General features: G+C 40.8%; 2 protein-coding genes across 4 annotated transcripts; one reads left to right on the top strand and one right to left on the bottom strand.

Annotated features, from left to right (window-relative positions):
- Positions 1 to 4883: 4883 nt before the first annotated feature.
- On the bottom strand, positions 4884 to 6982 carry Dic1 (Dicarboxylate carrier 1). 2 transcript variants are annotated; one of them, XM_065232784.1, is made up of 5 exons: positions 6884 to 6982; positions 6181 to 6525; positions 5990 to 6116; positions 5796 to 5928; positions 4884 to 5726 (listed from the first exon to the last, which is right to left on the bottom strand). In XM_065232784.1, the coding sequence occupies exons 2-5, from the start codon at positions 6464 to 6466 to the stop codon at positions 5406 to 5408; spliced, it is 867 nt and encodes a 288-aa protein (XP_065088856.1). In that variant the 5' UTR covers positions 6467 to 6525; positions 6884 to 6982; the 3' UTR covers positions 4884 to 5405. The 2 variants fall into 2 exon arrangements, with proteins under 2 accessions (XP_065088856.1, XP_065088857.1); XM_065232785.1 differs by lacking the exon at positions 6884 to 6982 and having other exon boundaries at positions 6181 to 6533.
- Positions 6983 to 7452: 470 nt separating this feature from the next.
- Positions 7453 to 11379, top strand: Elp6 (Elongator complex protein 6). Of its 2 annotated transcripts, none has more exons than XM_065232786.1 (2): positions 7453 to 7629; positions 10605 to 11379. In XM_065232786.1, exon 2 carries the CDS (start codon positions 10607 to 10609, stop codon positions 11339 to 11341), a length of 735 nt encoding a protein of 244 aa, XP_065088858.1. In that variant the 5' UTR covers positions 7453 to 7629; positions 10605 to 10606; the 3' UTR covers positions 11342 to 11379. The 2 variants fall into 2 exon arrangements, with proteins under 2 accessions (XP_065088858.1, XP_065088859.1); XM_065232787.1 differs by lacking the exon at positions 7453 to 7629 and adding an exon at positions 9505 to 9525.
- The last annotated feature ends 2759 nt before the right edge of the window (positions 11380 to 14138 follow it).

Here is a 14138-nt window from a genome sequence, read left to right as displayed (position 1 = left end):
CTCTTTTCGTCACGGATCACTGTTTTCGTTTGGCCAGAACAAAATGTGTCCACTTTTTGATTTCCGCAGCCATTGATCTGAAACGACCGAAAGCTCCTTACAACCTCGAGCGTTCAATGTTTCTACTACGGCGAAAGGCATTTCTGTAAGTAAAAAATACATTGTATTTTAATAAATTTCTTTGTGGTTTGCGTTCCCCTTCCATACCTTGATGATTTTCTGAATAAAACAAGTTTCAAAATAGGTAAATTTACTACAATTAAGTTAAATTGTTTCATACTTTTCGAGGCTACTGAAAATTTCTGCGGAAAACAAAACAAGCTGTCAAATGTCAAACGGTGCAAGTTCACAATAAGTTCCGTATGAACTTTTTAGCAACTTTCAAGTTCAGATAAGGTTCTACATGAACTAATCAGAGACTTTAAAGTTCAAAAATGGTTATTACGGAACTTGACAGCAGATTTGGCTATTCTGAAAACCATTTTTATGAATGCAATCAACACATCGAGTAAAATCATATGATATTCCACTTCGTTCACATAGAGCAGTGGTATGTATCTCGGTTTCAAAGAGGAGGACTCGAGATCGAGACTCGGTAAGTAATTTAAAAACATGTAATTTAAATTAAATATTTGACCATATTTCAAACATGTATCTTTCGACGACGCAGCAGCTCATAATAAATTAGAAGAGAACGTGGTAAGCAGCAAAATAATAGATATATTTGTTTTCTATTTAGGTTTGTTGATTTCTTTCAAGTTTTCTTTTTGGGCTGAATAGCATTCCCTCCCTCCTTTCAAGTTCTTTTTAAAAGTGAAACAGCATTCTTTCTTGAAACAGCATTCTGTTAGAAGCTTAAACATCGAATGTGAACTTGGAAGTTCGGTTAATTACTTAAAAAGTAAGCTGAATAGAATTCTCTTCATAATCCTTCGATTAGCTGATTAAGCCAAAAAAGGGCTTTTATCCGAACTTTTAGTTGCTTGGGCAACCCCTTGGTTCCACCATGACGACACTACGCAACTTGCTGTAGAACTGCAGATGCGAAGCTTATCTGGTTCGCAAACCATTTCCGAAGCATGATTGATCTGGGGCGATGTTTGATGGTTTTCATCGGTGGTACATTTAACATTGGTTTTCATTGTTAGTACATCACTGAAGGTACCACAACTACATAGGATCGTGAACTTGGTATCCTTGAACGAGTGCAATTGGGTGGTGGTAGGAGACATCATTATTAAGGAGGCTTTCAGCCTGAGGCTGGTTCGCCTCCAATAAACTATAGGCTTGAGTGATTTCTACGAGACCACGTACTTCTGAGTCGATCAGACGAACTGGTTCGAGGATGTTGTTTCTAGGGTGGGATTGAGCTTTCGCCCGTCTACCATCAATCAGGTTACACCTTCCTTTCTGCACACGTTCGTTTTGGACGATGGCTTCCAATTTCTCTTCCACTGCCCGCTCCGCTCACGTTCAATGAAACCATAAACCATCAAAGACATTGAAAATGTAAACACAATCACAAAAGTCATTATAACTTCATGGTTGCCAAACTCATGAGATATTGACACCTTGATTGGTATACTTCGGCCCATCAGAGACGATGTTATATTCTAGATAGAGCTGGAATTAGGGCGTAACAGCTTTTGTAAACAATGACTTCAAGAACAACATGTGAAAAGGGCATACAAGCTTTTTGTAAACAAACCTTCTTATGCCCTTTTCTCGCCATCCATATGACACCAACGCAAACCATCAACATCACAGGGTAGGAGAAACTTTTCCCTTTCCGATGATGTGGTTGGTTTGCGTAGGCGACCCTTGATTGGCGTGAAAAGAACCTACAAAGGTTTGTTTACAAAAAGCTTGTATGCCCTTTTCACATGTGGCTCTTGACTTCTCGTGATGATTTCTATGAACTCAAGGCACGCCCACGCAAACCAACAAAACCATCGGGTAGGGTAAATCTTCCTCTATCGGATGAAGATGATGGTTTGCATGGGCGAGCCTTGACTTTTTAGAAATCATCGAGAAAAGTCATTGTTTACAAAAGCTGTTACGCCCTAATTCCAGCTCTATTAATGTTAACGCTTACCCTTGAGTTCATAGAAATCATCACGAGAAGTCATTGTTACAAAAGCTGTTACGCCCTAATTCCAGCTCTATCTAGAAAGAGACGCGCGGAGAGAATAAAAGTAAATCTGGTTGCACGGCCAACTAATTTATTTTTCTGCAAGGTTTGGCAACCCTCAATTTTGTGTTTACTTCAAGTGACTTTTAATTTGAGCGACTGTTGTCTGCTTCAGCATCACGGTAAAATGAATACTTTATGAATACTTGAATAGTATCGCTATTCAATGAAAGTATTTGAAGACTCAATTTTTGACAACTCTGAGTGAAACCAAATATACCACATTGGAGGGTATATTCTACAGAGCGTTGCACAAAATTATTCAATCTGCGATTGTAGCTTCCTATCACGTATGAGTGAAATCTCTCTTTTGAAGTCTTTCACAAATTTTACTATCTTGAAAAATTACACCGGACACGCCTTGATCTTCGTTACAGAGCCTGTGTAGATGTATTTCATTGTGCTGGAGCAAATATTTCGTAACGAGAATACAGCTGGTGAATAACAATAATATTCTCTGTCCAATTTCACTTTTCATACGCAATCTTAATTATAATTATTCAAATCTCAACAGTTAACCAGCGGCTGAAAATCTCCTTAATAAAGACAACCAATCTCAACAATTAAATTCAACCTCAATCTCAATACTTCCCACGCTTTTCTTCGTGAAGCGCTCGTGTTTATTTACATTGCTTGATTGGAACCGCGTTTGACGGTTCGATCGGATCTTTTGGCTTCTGTCTTCGCGCGTCTCTTATTTAACAGCGTCTCCGCTTCGGCCTACCTCGGCACGTTCGATACAGCGATTGGCACAGCTAAATCTTGCGGCACAGATTACGATGTGCAGAGTTTTATACCCCTCGGATGAGGGCTGAAATTTTTGCCGGGAAGCATAGGTAGATGAAAATGTTTTTACCTTTTCTGATTAATGTATCCATCACTGGTGCTTGTAATCATCATTCACGTGAAATATTATGTTTTCTGCATCGATTTTGAAGTGATCCGACTAGTGCTTTCACATATTTTTGTTAAGAAAAGTGAAGATTTATAAAACTACCCCAGCGGTTATGATCTTCCGGATTTTTTAATATGGTGTTATTTGAGTTGTAAATCCGTTCAAATATGTGAAAAATAATAAAATAAGACCCCTCCCGATGGAAATATGCAAGATACGCACTACAATATGCGTTAATTTGAGTTGTAAAATTGTAATTTTGATGTTAACAAACGGTTTTGTTGACGTTTCCTCTCATAATCGCCTAGCGCACTCTATATTGTTGGTATGCTGATGATGCTGACTGATGCGAAATTTGAAATTTTCGCTCCACAGTGCTCAAACGGTTCCAAATTGGGTCCTGCTTAGCCTCCAAAAATTTGAAATACTTTAGTAAGAAACTGACTTGGCACAAACCATTTCAAGTTTATATGGGAATTACTATGGGAAAACTTCGTTTTTGTTTATATTTATCTAACAATTCACCACATTACTGTGCTTTTAAAAATGATAACAGTGATTGTAGCAAATTTTCTCAGCTACAACTTTGTTGAAACCCACTTTTCAATCAAATTCACGGAACAAAAGTTATTAATGATTGAAGTCACTGATGTCTTATGATTATGCTCATTCAACTGTTCAGCAGGCAACATTGGTGTTTCTGGTGAGAAGAATAGAGCACAAATATCATGGCTACTATGTCACACTGCAAAATACAGTGTTGCCTACAGAGCAGCTGCTTGATCGTGTCATAAGTTTACCAATCTCTTAAACAATTAATAACTATTTAGTTTGACATTTAGCTGAAAAACGATATTCGGCAAAGTTGTAGCTTAGAAAATTTCCCGTAAGAATAGTTATAGAAATTTTCGAAAAAGCAATATGGAAAATGGGTAGAAGACAATGAACAAAAAGTTTGGTTTTCCCATAGTAATTTCCATATAAACTTCGAATGATTTGTGCCAAGTCAGTTTCTTACCAAATCAGTTTAAATTTTGGGAGGCTAATCAGGACCTGATTTGAAGCCGTTTGAGCACTGTGGAGCGAAAATTTGCATAGCCTATATATAGTTTATTGCTCCCGAACAAGATGGTTTTTCGCATTAAACTATGTGAGTTTTCCTTCTTTTAGTGAGCGTTTATTACACAGCCATTTTAATTCTAAACAAATACCGACTTACATAGCATTTTTCCCAAATCACGGAAGATCAGACTGCCTCAAAATTTAGTTGAATGTTCAGGATAAACTTCTTGAATATGAGGAAAATCCATGAAAATTGAATTTTTTCCTGGAAAAGCCCAGAAAATTCAACTCTCTTTTGTGTGAATCCACTTTTGACGAAATTGAGACGGCCCTGATCGTTTGCTACAATTAATTTTTTGTCTACAAAAAAAAATGAACCCCCTAATTATTTGCGTCATTTTTCCGCTCATTATTCCTTAATTTCGGGGCTTATTACGGATGTCACTTCACGGTGAAAACTTGTCACTTGTCGTCACGGTGAAGTGATTTCCATCTGATTTGTACGGCAATCACGGCTCCTATTCCGAATACCACTTCCTTATCACCATGTAGTGACAGTGACACACGTCATAAGGCCCTTCATTATTGTCATTTCAGCGAAAAAATTTCCACACAACTGACAATCACAGGATGCTATTGAAGCTGATAATCTGACGCCAAATGCTTTTTTTTTTCTTCTCTGAAATGGCAATACTTTTAGAAGGACAATTTCGAAGCAATCAACACGAGAACCCCTTTGCATTTAACTTTTACCATAAATACATCCTTTATTGTGATTCAATTGCCTACTCTTATCCACTCGGTACGGTTTTGTTTCATATGTTCATTGATTAGAGGATCTCACAATTGGGCAGACGTCAGAAATTAAAATCTTCAATCATGTTAGATAGGTAGATGGTTCTGTTTTCAACAGATACAGATAAAATATAGCATCTAGTTAATATCAGTGGAATGTTTGTTCGCTGATTTATCGTTATGTCATTAAATGATTGATTGAGTAAAAGCATTATTGGATTGTTCAATTCTACTCCCTCAGAGGGAAAATGCGAAACATATATAATTATGATAACAAGCTGCTAAATAACCCAAACATTAAAAAGAAACGCAACAGAAATGTCAACTTTTTGCGACTTTCAATTCTAACCCGTAGCTTTTGATTCGACCCTAGTAAGTGAACCCAGTTCGAGCGAGTATTGCCAAATTGTCCTTCCTACACAGCTAATATCAACAACATGCAATAGAACGAGCAGCCCGCTTCTACTTCTTCTCCGGCTTGAGATAGCCAAAGTTCATGCGAAGCTGCTCGAGGAAGACAAAAGTTAGGATCGTGTGCGGTCCCAGCCGGACGAAGGCCGGCACGTAACCCTTGAAGAACCCTAGCGGGCCAAGGCGAGCAGTGTATCGGATCAGTTCCCACATGTTGGCGTACTCGCCCGGCTTGGCGTTCATGGCCCGAGTCTTCAACACGTCCAGCGGTTGAGTCATTGTCGTAGCGATGGCACCGGCTGTCAGCGAAGACAGGAAGTGGGTGGTCAGATTGTCACCGAAGTAGCCCGAGTTTAGGAGAAGTTCCTTTACCTGAAAGAAGGAGGACATGTTGATTAGGGTGGGGCTTTTCGAGGTGGAACGGTTCGAGGTGAAACTTACCAGGTCATAGAAGGACAGCTGCCCAATTGTCATGAGCACAGCACGTGAGGTAGCAGTTGAGGCACCTGAGAACAGACGTCTGAAGCCTTCTTCCCGATAAACGCGGAAGAGACCGTCGACTGCGTGTTTGTAGCTGAGAAATAAAAATAGCTCGGTTAAAATTAACGTCGAAGTTCTGGACGATCGGAACGTACTTTCTTCTCTGATCCAGTGGCAGCTTGATGTCGTTCTGCATGCGGACGTTCACCATATCGGCGGGGGTGCCAATGAAACCTCCGAAAGCACCAGCTACGCCAGCTAGCATAGCCTTTCCCAAGAACCCTAAAACAGAAGATAATAAATTATAACAAACGCTTTTCGTACTTTGTAGGACCCCTGCGCATACCTGAATCATTTCCCATAGCCTGCTTGCCGACCTCGTAGATACCGAACCTGGTCGTCGAGTAGGTCAGCTGCCGCAGCAGCGAAGCTGATAGCCCATTGTACAGTGCCAGAACGCCCTGCGTCCGGACGACCTTTCCGGTCAGCTGGAGCAGCGAGATTTTGCCCTCCTGTTGGGTTTGCAGCGTCACCTTCAGAAGATCCAACGGGTGGGTACAACACGCTGCTCCGGCACTGGCCAAACCACCAAAGTACCAATAGGACACTCGTTTCCGCTTGTCATCGGCCATGTTGTGTTATGATTGGTTGTTGTTGTTGGTGACGGTGGTTGACCTTGTGCTTCCTTGTCCTGCTGTCCTGAAACCGTACATGATCAAGATAGAAACGGTGAGTTCATTGACACCACTGTATCCACCGCCGTCTATGTTTTCGGAACATTTCAATGCCTTAGCCGCCACTGCATCAGGCGTTGCTATGCTGGTGACATAACACACGTAAACAAATGCAACCGGAGCATTGCGGGAATTGCGTCGGGCAAGATCGCAGACACACCTCCCCCTTTAGGCAAACGCGGTGTTAAAATTGTCATCTGTTTTATTTATTTCGGATGCTTGTCACTATGTACTCTGCTCTCGTTGGTAGTGTGATATATTTTTAGATAAAGAATATATTCGGATTGTAAGATAAAGAAGAGAAGACGCAAACACCGTACCGTTTTCCTGTTGGATGAAGATCGAATGTGTAAGTGCCGGAGTCGTGTGCGCGATATGCGAGCAATGACGTAAGTGTGTTTCGAGATTTGACTAACGGAATGACGGGAACAAAAAATTCCATGGACGAGAGAAGGAACGATGACAGCTGATTTGCGGTGTTTGTTTCCACGAAGTAAAGTTCACTACATGAATGCAAAAAAAAAATCAACGGAAAATTTTATTTAATATTCTAGCAAAAGTTGTTTAAAGGTATATAATTAAACCAAAAATAATATCTATTTAAAAACAGTTGCTTAAACATAAGAACATTAATTAATTTATGAAAGTATAAAACAACGTGCCTGCCATCTGGCAGCAACTATCACAAAAGAGCGAAAAGTTGAAGCTGAATTCACCACAAAAGCATCATTCGAAGCCCGTTTTCACCTCGCCACAGCAGGCGCAAACACACCCACTTTCACATGCATCACACGCACACCGTCAAGCAGTTCCCCAACAACATGTGATCGCATCTGTCAAAATCAGCTGCTGCCAGTCGGTTTCACATTCAAACCAACCAAAACAAAATTTTAATCCTAATGTTGCTTTGTTTACACGTGTGATTGTGATTGAAGTGCTGTAAAAAGTGTGATAATAAAAGTGTTTTGCAAGGCAAGGTATTCAGAGCGCAAATCTGTGCTGGTGTAAAACGGAACGGCAAACATAACCAGCTACCGATTCGAATAACCATAAGCATCAAGGTGAGTTTACGGATCTGATTAGATCGACATTGTCGTCGTTCCGGCAGGGATGACGTCGGTCATTCGTTTTAATATAGAAATCGATCGTCAAGTGCAATTGATTTTTTTTTGTTAATCTATCTACAAATAGATAGATTAAAGCTCCCAATCAAACTTCAATAATTTCGCACCGTAGAGCCACACAACTGCCGGATTATCGTCCGAAACTTCGCCCAGTATCTTACTCGGAATCTCTGGCAGAATTTCGCTAATAACCTGTTTCTGAATCTCGCTCGGAATCGTGTCTGGAGCCTCTTTTGGTTTGACCATGAATAACTATTGGAATCTTGCCCGGAACCATGTCAAACGTCATCTAGCACATGGAAATGGAAAGATGCGGAACGGAACGCAGAATCAAAAAACAGCAAATAAGGCTACCAGAAACCTGGGGTGGGACGTGCTGTAAAATCAGCCTACTGATCATACTTGTATGAATTTGGTTCCAAACGTAAACAAACTCTGTAGGTTTCTTATGGCTTGTTTACGTTTGGAACCAGTTATGCGAGATAGGTGACGACTGTTCGTATTTGACAACCACCTCCCCCCTTGCCAGAAACATGCTTTTCTAATTCTGATAGGGTTACTAGAAGTGCAAATTAAAACTGAACCCCGTTAACATGCATGAAAAGTGTCGTTCAGATTAGCGGGGGTCCACGGTATTCTCAATAATGCTCGCGAGAATTTGCTTTAATTTCTCACCAACATTTTCTTAAAAATCTTTTTTAAATTTTCATCAACAATTTCTAGGTAGGGAGAGTGGCTCTACTGTTGGCCTATGGATCTAAGATTGGGCCCATCGCTAAAAATCTATTTATCAATTTTATCTAGATGAACGCGTAATTGGGACGGCACTAATGTATATGTTTGGTCGTTATAGAAAATTTAGTCGATTGCTGAATTTATGCATGGGCCCAAATTAAGGGCATTTAGACCGACATTACATCCATTTCCCCTATATCATCCCATCAATAACAAACACGCGCCACCGGCACACCTCCAGAGTGATTCCTTCTTATCTTCTTCTTCTTCTTGTTCTTGAGTCCATTATTTAACGTCGGTCTCTGTTCTGCAATCTACAACACCTGAGTAGACATTGCACCCACTAAGCCCCATTGGGCCGCACGATCAACAGCTTTACTTCCCTCCCCCGAAGAAGAAGGAAGACGTGACCAGCGATTTTTTCGCCTCTTCTGGGATTGAACCCGGACACACTGGGGCGAGAAAGCAGTCACGCTTACCACTACACCACCGGTGCCGTCCAGTTCCTTCTTATCACAAACCGATTAACCACTTGACCGTCAATTACCTCCTCACCGCCACAACACCGATCCGGGTCAGTAAAAGTTATTACGAAATGATCGCACAAATCCACAAATCACGCATCAGAAAGGGTAAAAACAGAGCGTAATAGATTGATAACTTACTTTCGAACGAAGACGACGAGGAGGTGGCAGTCTGCGTCCAAGCACTACTGCCTTGCGGTGGACTGACTCTGACTAACTGACTAGACTCGCGATTATCAGTTTCAAAATTGCTCGCGGGATGATGGTCCCCTCCGCAGTGGTGGGGTTGAAGAAGCTTAGGGTTACCAGAAGGTGGGAAGGACGCCAATCTTATCTGGCTGACTGGTCTGATAATGGTCGGCGGTTATCTCACACCTGGCTGCTGAAGGGCATCGAGTACGACCCATGCTGGTCACCCTAGGCCAAAACTAACTTAAATCCATCATAGCTTGTTCTCACACTTGTCTCTGTAGATTCAACACATTTGCGATCTTCAAATGCTTCTTCCCGGCTTTCCCGCAGAAAGGAAGTGTATTCTTTGACGATCGTACGTACTTCATGGATTACGTCTTTTGTACACGCTAACTTGAAAGTACCCATTAGTGGTTGAAAAAGACCCATTTTGAAGAAAAGTGGCTTAACTCATTAATGATTAAATAATTTTACCCATTAATGAGTATCTGTTACCCATTAATGAGTAATTGTTAATCATTAATGGGTAACAGATACTCATTAATGGGTAAAATTGTTCAATCATTAATGAGTTAAGCCACTTTTCTTCAAAATGGGTCTTTTTTACTCATTAATGGGTACTTTCAAGTAAGCGTGTAAATTTTCTATTTTTCGACCATATTTGTTTATCGCCTTAAAAGCAGTCAACACGATGACGCTTGAACCTGGCCTTGCATTGGGGGGAGGACTTCATTTCTCACTGTTCTCTAATTATAGACCGAAACTACCAACCGAGTTCTGCTTAGGATCGAACTACTGCAACACGTTCTGGTTGGCGAAACATAAACATACACCGGTCGAAACCACTAAAATTTTCCGCTGACTCACGATGACCAAATTTTCAAAGCAAAGTCAGAAAGTCGTAAAATTTTTCGATTCCGTTTTGAGAATTTTGTAGGAGTTTGTGCAAGCCGAACAATGGTTTAGGTCCTCAGTAACATTCGCAGATTATCTTCCTTTATTCCCAAGGCCGTTGAAAGACATTTCCAGCTATTTTCAACACACAGTTCGTTGAAAGAAACTATTACAGTAAACCCTCCACTTGTGCGGTGGGTGGTACCGTCCACCCACCACCATTTCGCGGCTGTCCTTCTACCAATTGATCTGATTTTCTATAGATAACTATAGTTTATGGCTGACACTAATCACATCCACCAACCCACCACCTAAATGGAGGGATCACTGTATCTAGAGCATCTAATACGCCAAACACGACAAGAATCGTTTCGATAGTCAAGTTATCAACGAACGAGAATAGATCAATGTTTCTTTAGGACCTAATCCATTGTTCGTCTTGAGTTACTATTCTCACCCAGCAACTCTTTACGCAACCTCCGACCGATCGATATTTGATCTAGTACTTATCACCCCATGCCCGGTCATAGCAACGCAAATCAAACTCACCTTTTGCTTCCCTTGCAGAGATGGCTCAACCCGTGCTCGCGGCATGTGGTCTCCAGGGCGTGGACGCCCTCCCGCCGCTCACTCTGCTCAAGCAGCACTCCGGCGTGGATGGAAGCTTCCTGATCGCTTCCATTCTCGGTCACCGACTCAAATCGTCCCGGGATAACCACGTGCTGCTCGTCGCCACCCAGCACACCTACCACCACTACAGCAGTGCCTGTATGAAGTTGAGCTTCAACTTGGGCCCCGGGCGGGATTCCGGCCAACTGCAGGTTCTGGATGTCGCCGCCGAGCTCTATCGCAGCTATCCGCTCAGCTGCAGTCCCAGCCTGGATGACGTAACCAACCGAATCCGGGCGTTTCTGGAAGCGCATCCGAAGGCGACGATCCTGATGGATGATTTGACTTACTTTCTGAACTTTGGTTACTCGGAAGCGGAGTTGATTGATTTTGTGGAGCAGTTGGTGACCCCCTCGGCGTCGTTTGTGGTAAAAGTCAATACGGCCGAGCTGTATGGGACGCTCTGTGCCAATTTGGATGATTTGGCGCGCACGGAGATTCGACTGGAACGGTTGGCTTCCGGGCAGTTTAGGGAAGTGGATGGACGGTTGAGCGTAAGCCGTTTCCAGGCGGGAGAGAGTGCGGAGCAGGCGCTGATGGAAGTTAAGAAGGTGGAGAAATCGGTCCTGTACAAGGTAAATGAGAGGAACATCAAGGTGTTCGTTCCGGGGGAGGTGGGTATTAAGAATGTGTAGGGTGGGGTTTGGATTATTAAAATCAGAATGGACAATAATATTTAAAGGTGCTTATTGATGAGAGAAATTCCTTGTTTTTTCACCCAAGATGCTTCTGAAACAAACCTGACGGATCGCTCGAGTAGAGAACCGATGATTTTATTTGAAGTCTGGGATACAAATTTAAAGTGTCTGGGAATATTCAAATACCGTCTGTAAAACCGTTTTTGATCAAACATGGCTAGCATTTACGAATAAAACCAGTAGGTGCAAAACCTAAAGCACTCTTGTGGACGACTGTCACCACAAAATTGAAAAAAAAGTTATTCCAATCAACCCGCATAAACGCGAACCATAACTTGATTTTACCGAAAATGGTTAAAAATCGCTTATAATCCCTGCTAAACTTTAACTGAAATGGTCATGGAACTTTACACGAACGTTTGTGTGATAAAGTTTTAACCTTATGTATTATGGTTCTTTGGAAGTGAACCTTACAAATAATGGGTTGTTAAGAGCCATTACCATTCAAAATATTTGTTTTCTCCATACATTTTTGGAGAGAAGACTATATTAAAATCTTTTTTCTTATAGTTTGAGAACTTTAATTGTAATGGTTAGGTTAGCCAGTAAGGTCCATTAATGGTTTTGTATTATCGGTCAACTTTACAAATATATCTCGAATTGGTAATCAGTAATTTACAGGCAACAAATTCGGGTTGGTGTATGTTACAAAACCATCTATGAACCTTACAGGCTACCATAATTATTGCCATTAAAGTTCTCAAATCAGAAATAAAATGGTTCCAATATAATTCCTTTCCTGAAATGTATGGATAAAACAAGAATTTGGAGTGGTAATGGTTCTTAACAACCTATTACAATGCTTTCCCGATTTTGTCAGCATGCCATTTTCACAACATTTTTGAGTTTTTAAACATGAATTCTCAAACAATTCAACGCACAGGTCTTTCATCCAATGTACCTTTTACATTTTAATTCATTTATATTATTATAATATTCTCCTACTACACGGATACTCAATATAAGGAGAGGCAAATTTCTGTTTCTATGTATTAGTCTACTAATAAGCAGACGCCTTGCAAAAAGTTAATGAAGATCATGTGTCAAATGAAATGTATAAGCGATCACACATACCTTTTATGCATTTTTATAGGACCTATGTGGTTTGTATTATGGAATGTATAAGCACAAACGAAGTGACAGATGACTAACTGGCGAAGAAATCCAGTAAAATAATGTGATTAACTGTAATAGAATTAACTTAAAACCTTGCACGCTAACTTGAAAGTACTCATTAATGAGTAAAAAAAGACCCATTTTGAAGAAAAGTGGCTTAACTCATTAATGATTAAACAATGTTACCCATTAATGAGTATCTGTTACCCATTAATGATTAACAATTACTCATTAATGGGTAACAGATACTCATTAATGGGTAAAAAATTTACTCATTTAATGAGTTAAGCCACTTTTCTTCAAAATGGGTCTTTTTCAACCATTAATGGGTACTTTCAAGTTAGCGTGTGTGCCATCACCCACCAGATGGGCTAGTATTTTTGTTTTGATTTGAACAAAGTTGATTTTGTGTGCAATGAACTTTGGTAGTGTGCAAAGAGTGTATCATTTTGTATGCATTTCAGTTTTTTTTTTATTTATTTATTTAATTAAATCTTCAACATAATGTTGTACAGATATTTTCTAGGCTAGGTGTCGAATTCTATGTCTGTAAGTAGATTTACTAATGTTAAAATCATATACATCAAACGTTTCATTAAACACACGACAGCACAAAGTCCACGGTTCGTTGAATCCATAGTTTGTCCGATGGGTAGGTTGCCACAGAAGCGTGTAACTACGTAGAACTCTTTGAGGAGCATTGATGAAGATTTGGCTCACAAGAGAGTTGCAATCCACGTCACCGTTAAGCAATCCAAACACGAAGAGTCGCTGAAGTAGTTTCCTCCTTGTTGCCAACGTGTCCACCGTCCGAATTAACACCGTTAATGCTCACATAGGCTGAGCGGTCAGTTAAGAAAGACTGTAGCCACTTCGTGGCCCAATTAGGTAATCCCATACACCTCATTTTGTCCACTGCAAGCACATGGGGAACCCTATCGAACGCCTTACTGAAGTCCACGTAGATCGCATCAACTTGTCGTCGTTTTTCAATGGAGTTGATCAGCGAGTTGACAAACATCATTAAGTTGGTTGTTGTAGAGCGTTTCCTCACGAAGTAGAGTGAAAGAGAATCAGGCATAACATTTGATAACGGCACAAAAGCATTTGTAAACAAACTTTCTAAAGCCCTTTACACGCGAACCAAAGTACGCCCACGCAAACCAATACAACTTTCGGAAAGGTGATAGTTGCCCCTATCCGATGATGACATTCTAGTACATTTAGTGTTGCCATGTGGTACAATCAACCAGTGGAAACTAACGATTTAAAATTGGCTCACTACTTGACTAGCCTATTGGTCCCAAGTATATCTATAAGCGTACCCCATTCTAGTCGAAATTCTAGTGCTACACTATGTTTTGATTCGCTATGAAAGTTTGACAGATAAAATGAGGGGTTCGTGGATTTTCCCATGTTTCGAGGGGTGCATTGATTAGCTTGGGACCGAAGATAGTACCAGAGCTGAGCTAAAAATTTGAGCACGTTTCTTCGGGACCTACTAGTCTTAGAGTTACCTCTATGCTACTACCATAGAGGAGTTCCACAAGGCTCCATCCTTGGTCCAATGCACGCCTTTGCCGCGAAGCGCGTGCTGAAATACCTGGGAGTGATGATC

Source organism: Ochlerotatus camptorhynchus, unplaced genomic scaffold (assembly GCF_037179485.1).
Source record: "Ochlerotatus camptorhynchus isolate MF236.1 unplaced genomic scaffold, CSIRO-AGI_Acam_v1.1 ptg000374l, whole genome shotgun sequence".
NCBI classification, from domain to species: Eukaryota; Metazoa; Arthropoda; class Insecta; order Diptera; family Culicidae; genus Ochlerotatus; species Ochlerotatus camptorhynchus.
Note: the sequence above shows the minus strand (reverse complement) of the source record. Positions and strands in the feature narration are given on the sequence as shown.

Excerpts from the sequence above, each read along its gene's own strand:
- Dic1 (XM_065232784.1), bottom strand. The coding sequence starts at position 6,466 with ATGGCCGATGACAAGCGGAAACGAGTGTCCTATTGGTACTTTGGTGGT. Across the intron at positions 6,117-6,180 it reads GGCTATGGGAAATGATTCAG|GGTTCTTGGGAAAGGCTATG; the intron begins GTATGCGCAGGG and ends CTTCTGTTTTAG. Across the intron at positions 5,727-5,795 it reads AGCTGTCCTTCTATGACCTG|GTAAAGGAACTTCTCCTAAA; the intron begins GTAAGTTTCACC and ends TCCTTCTTTCAG.
- Elp6 (XM_065232786.1), top strand. The coding sequence starts at position 10,607 with ATGGCTCAACCCGTGCTCGCGGCATGTGGTCTCCAGGGCGTGGACGCC.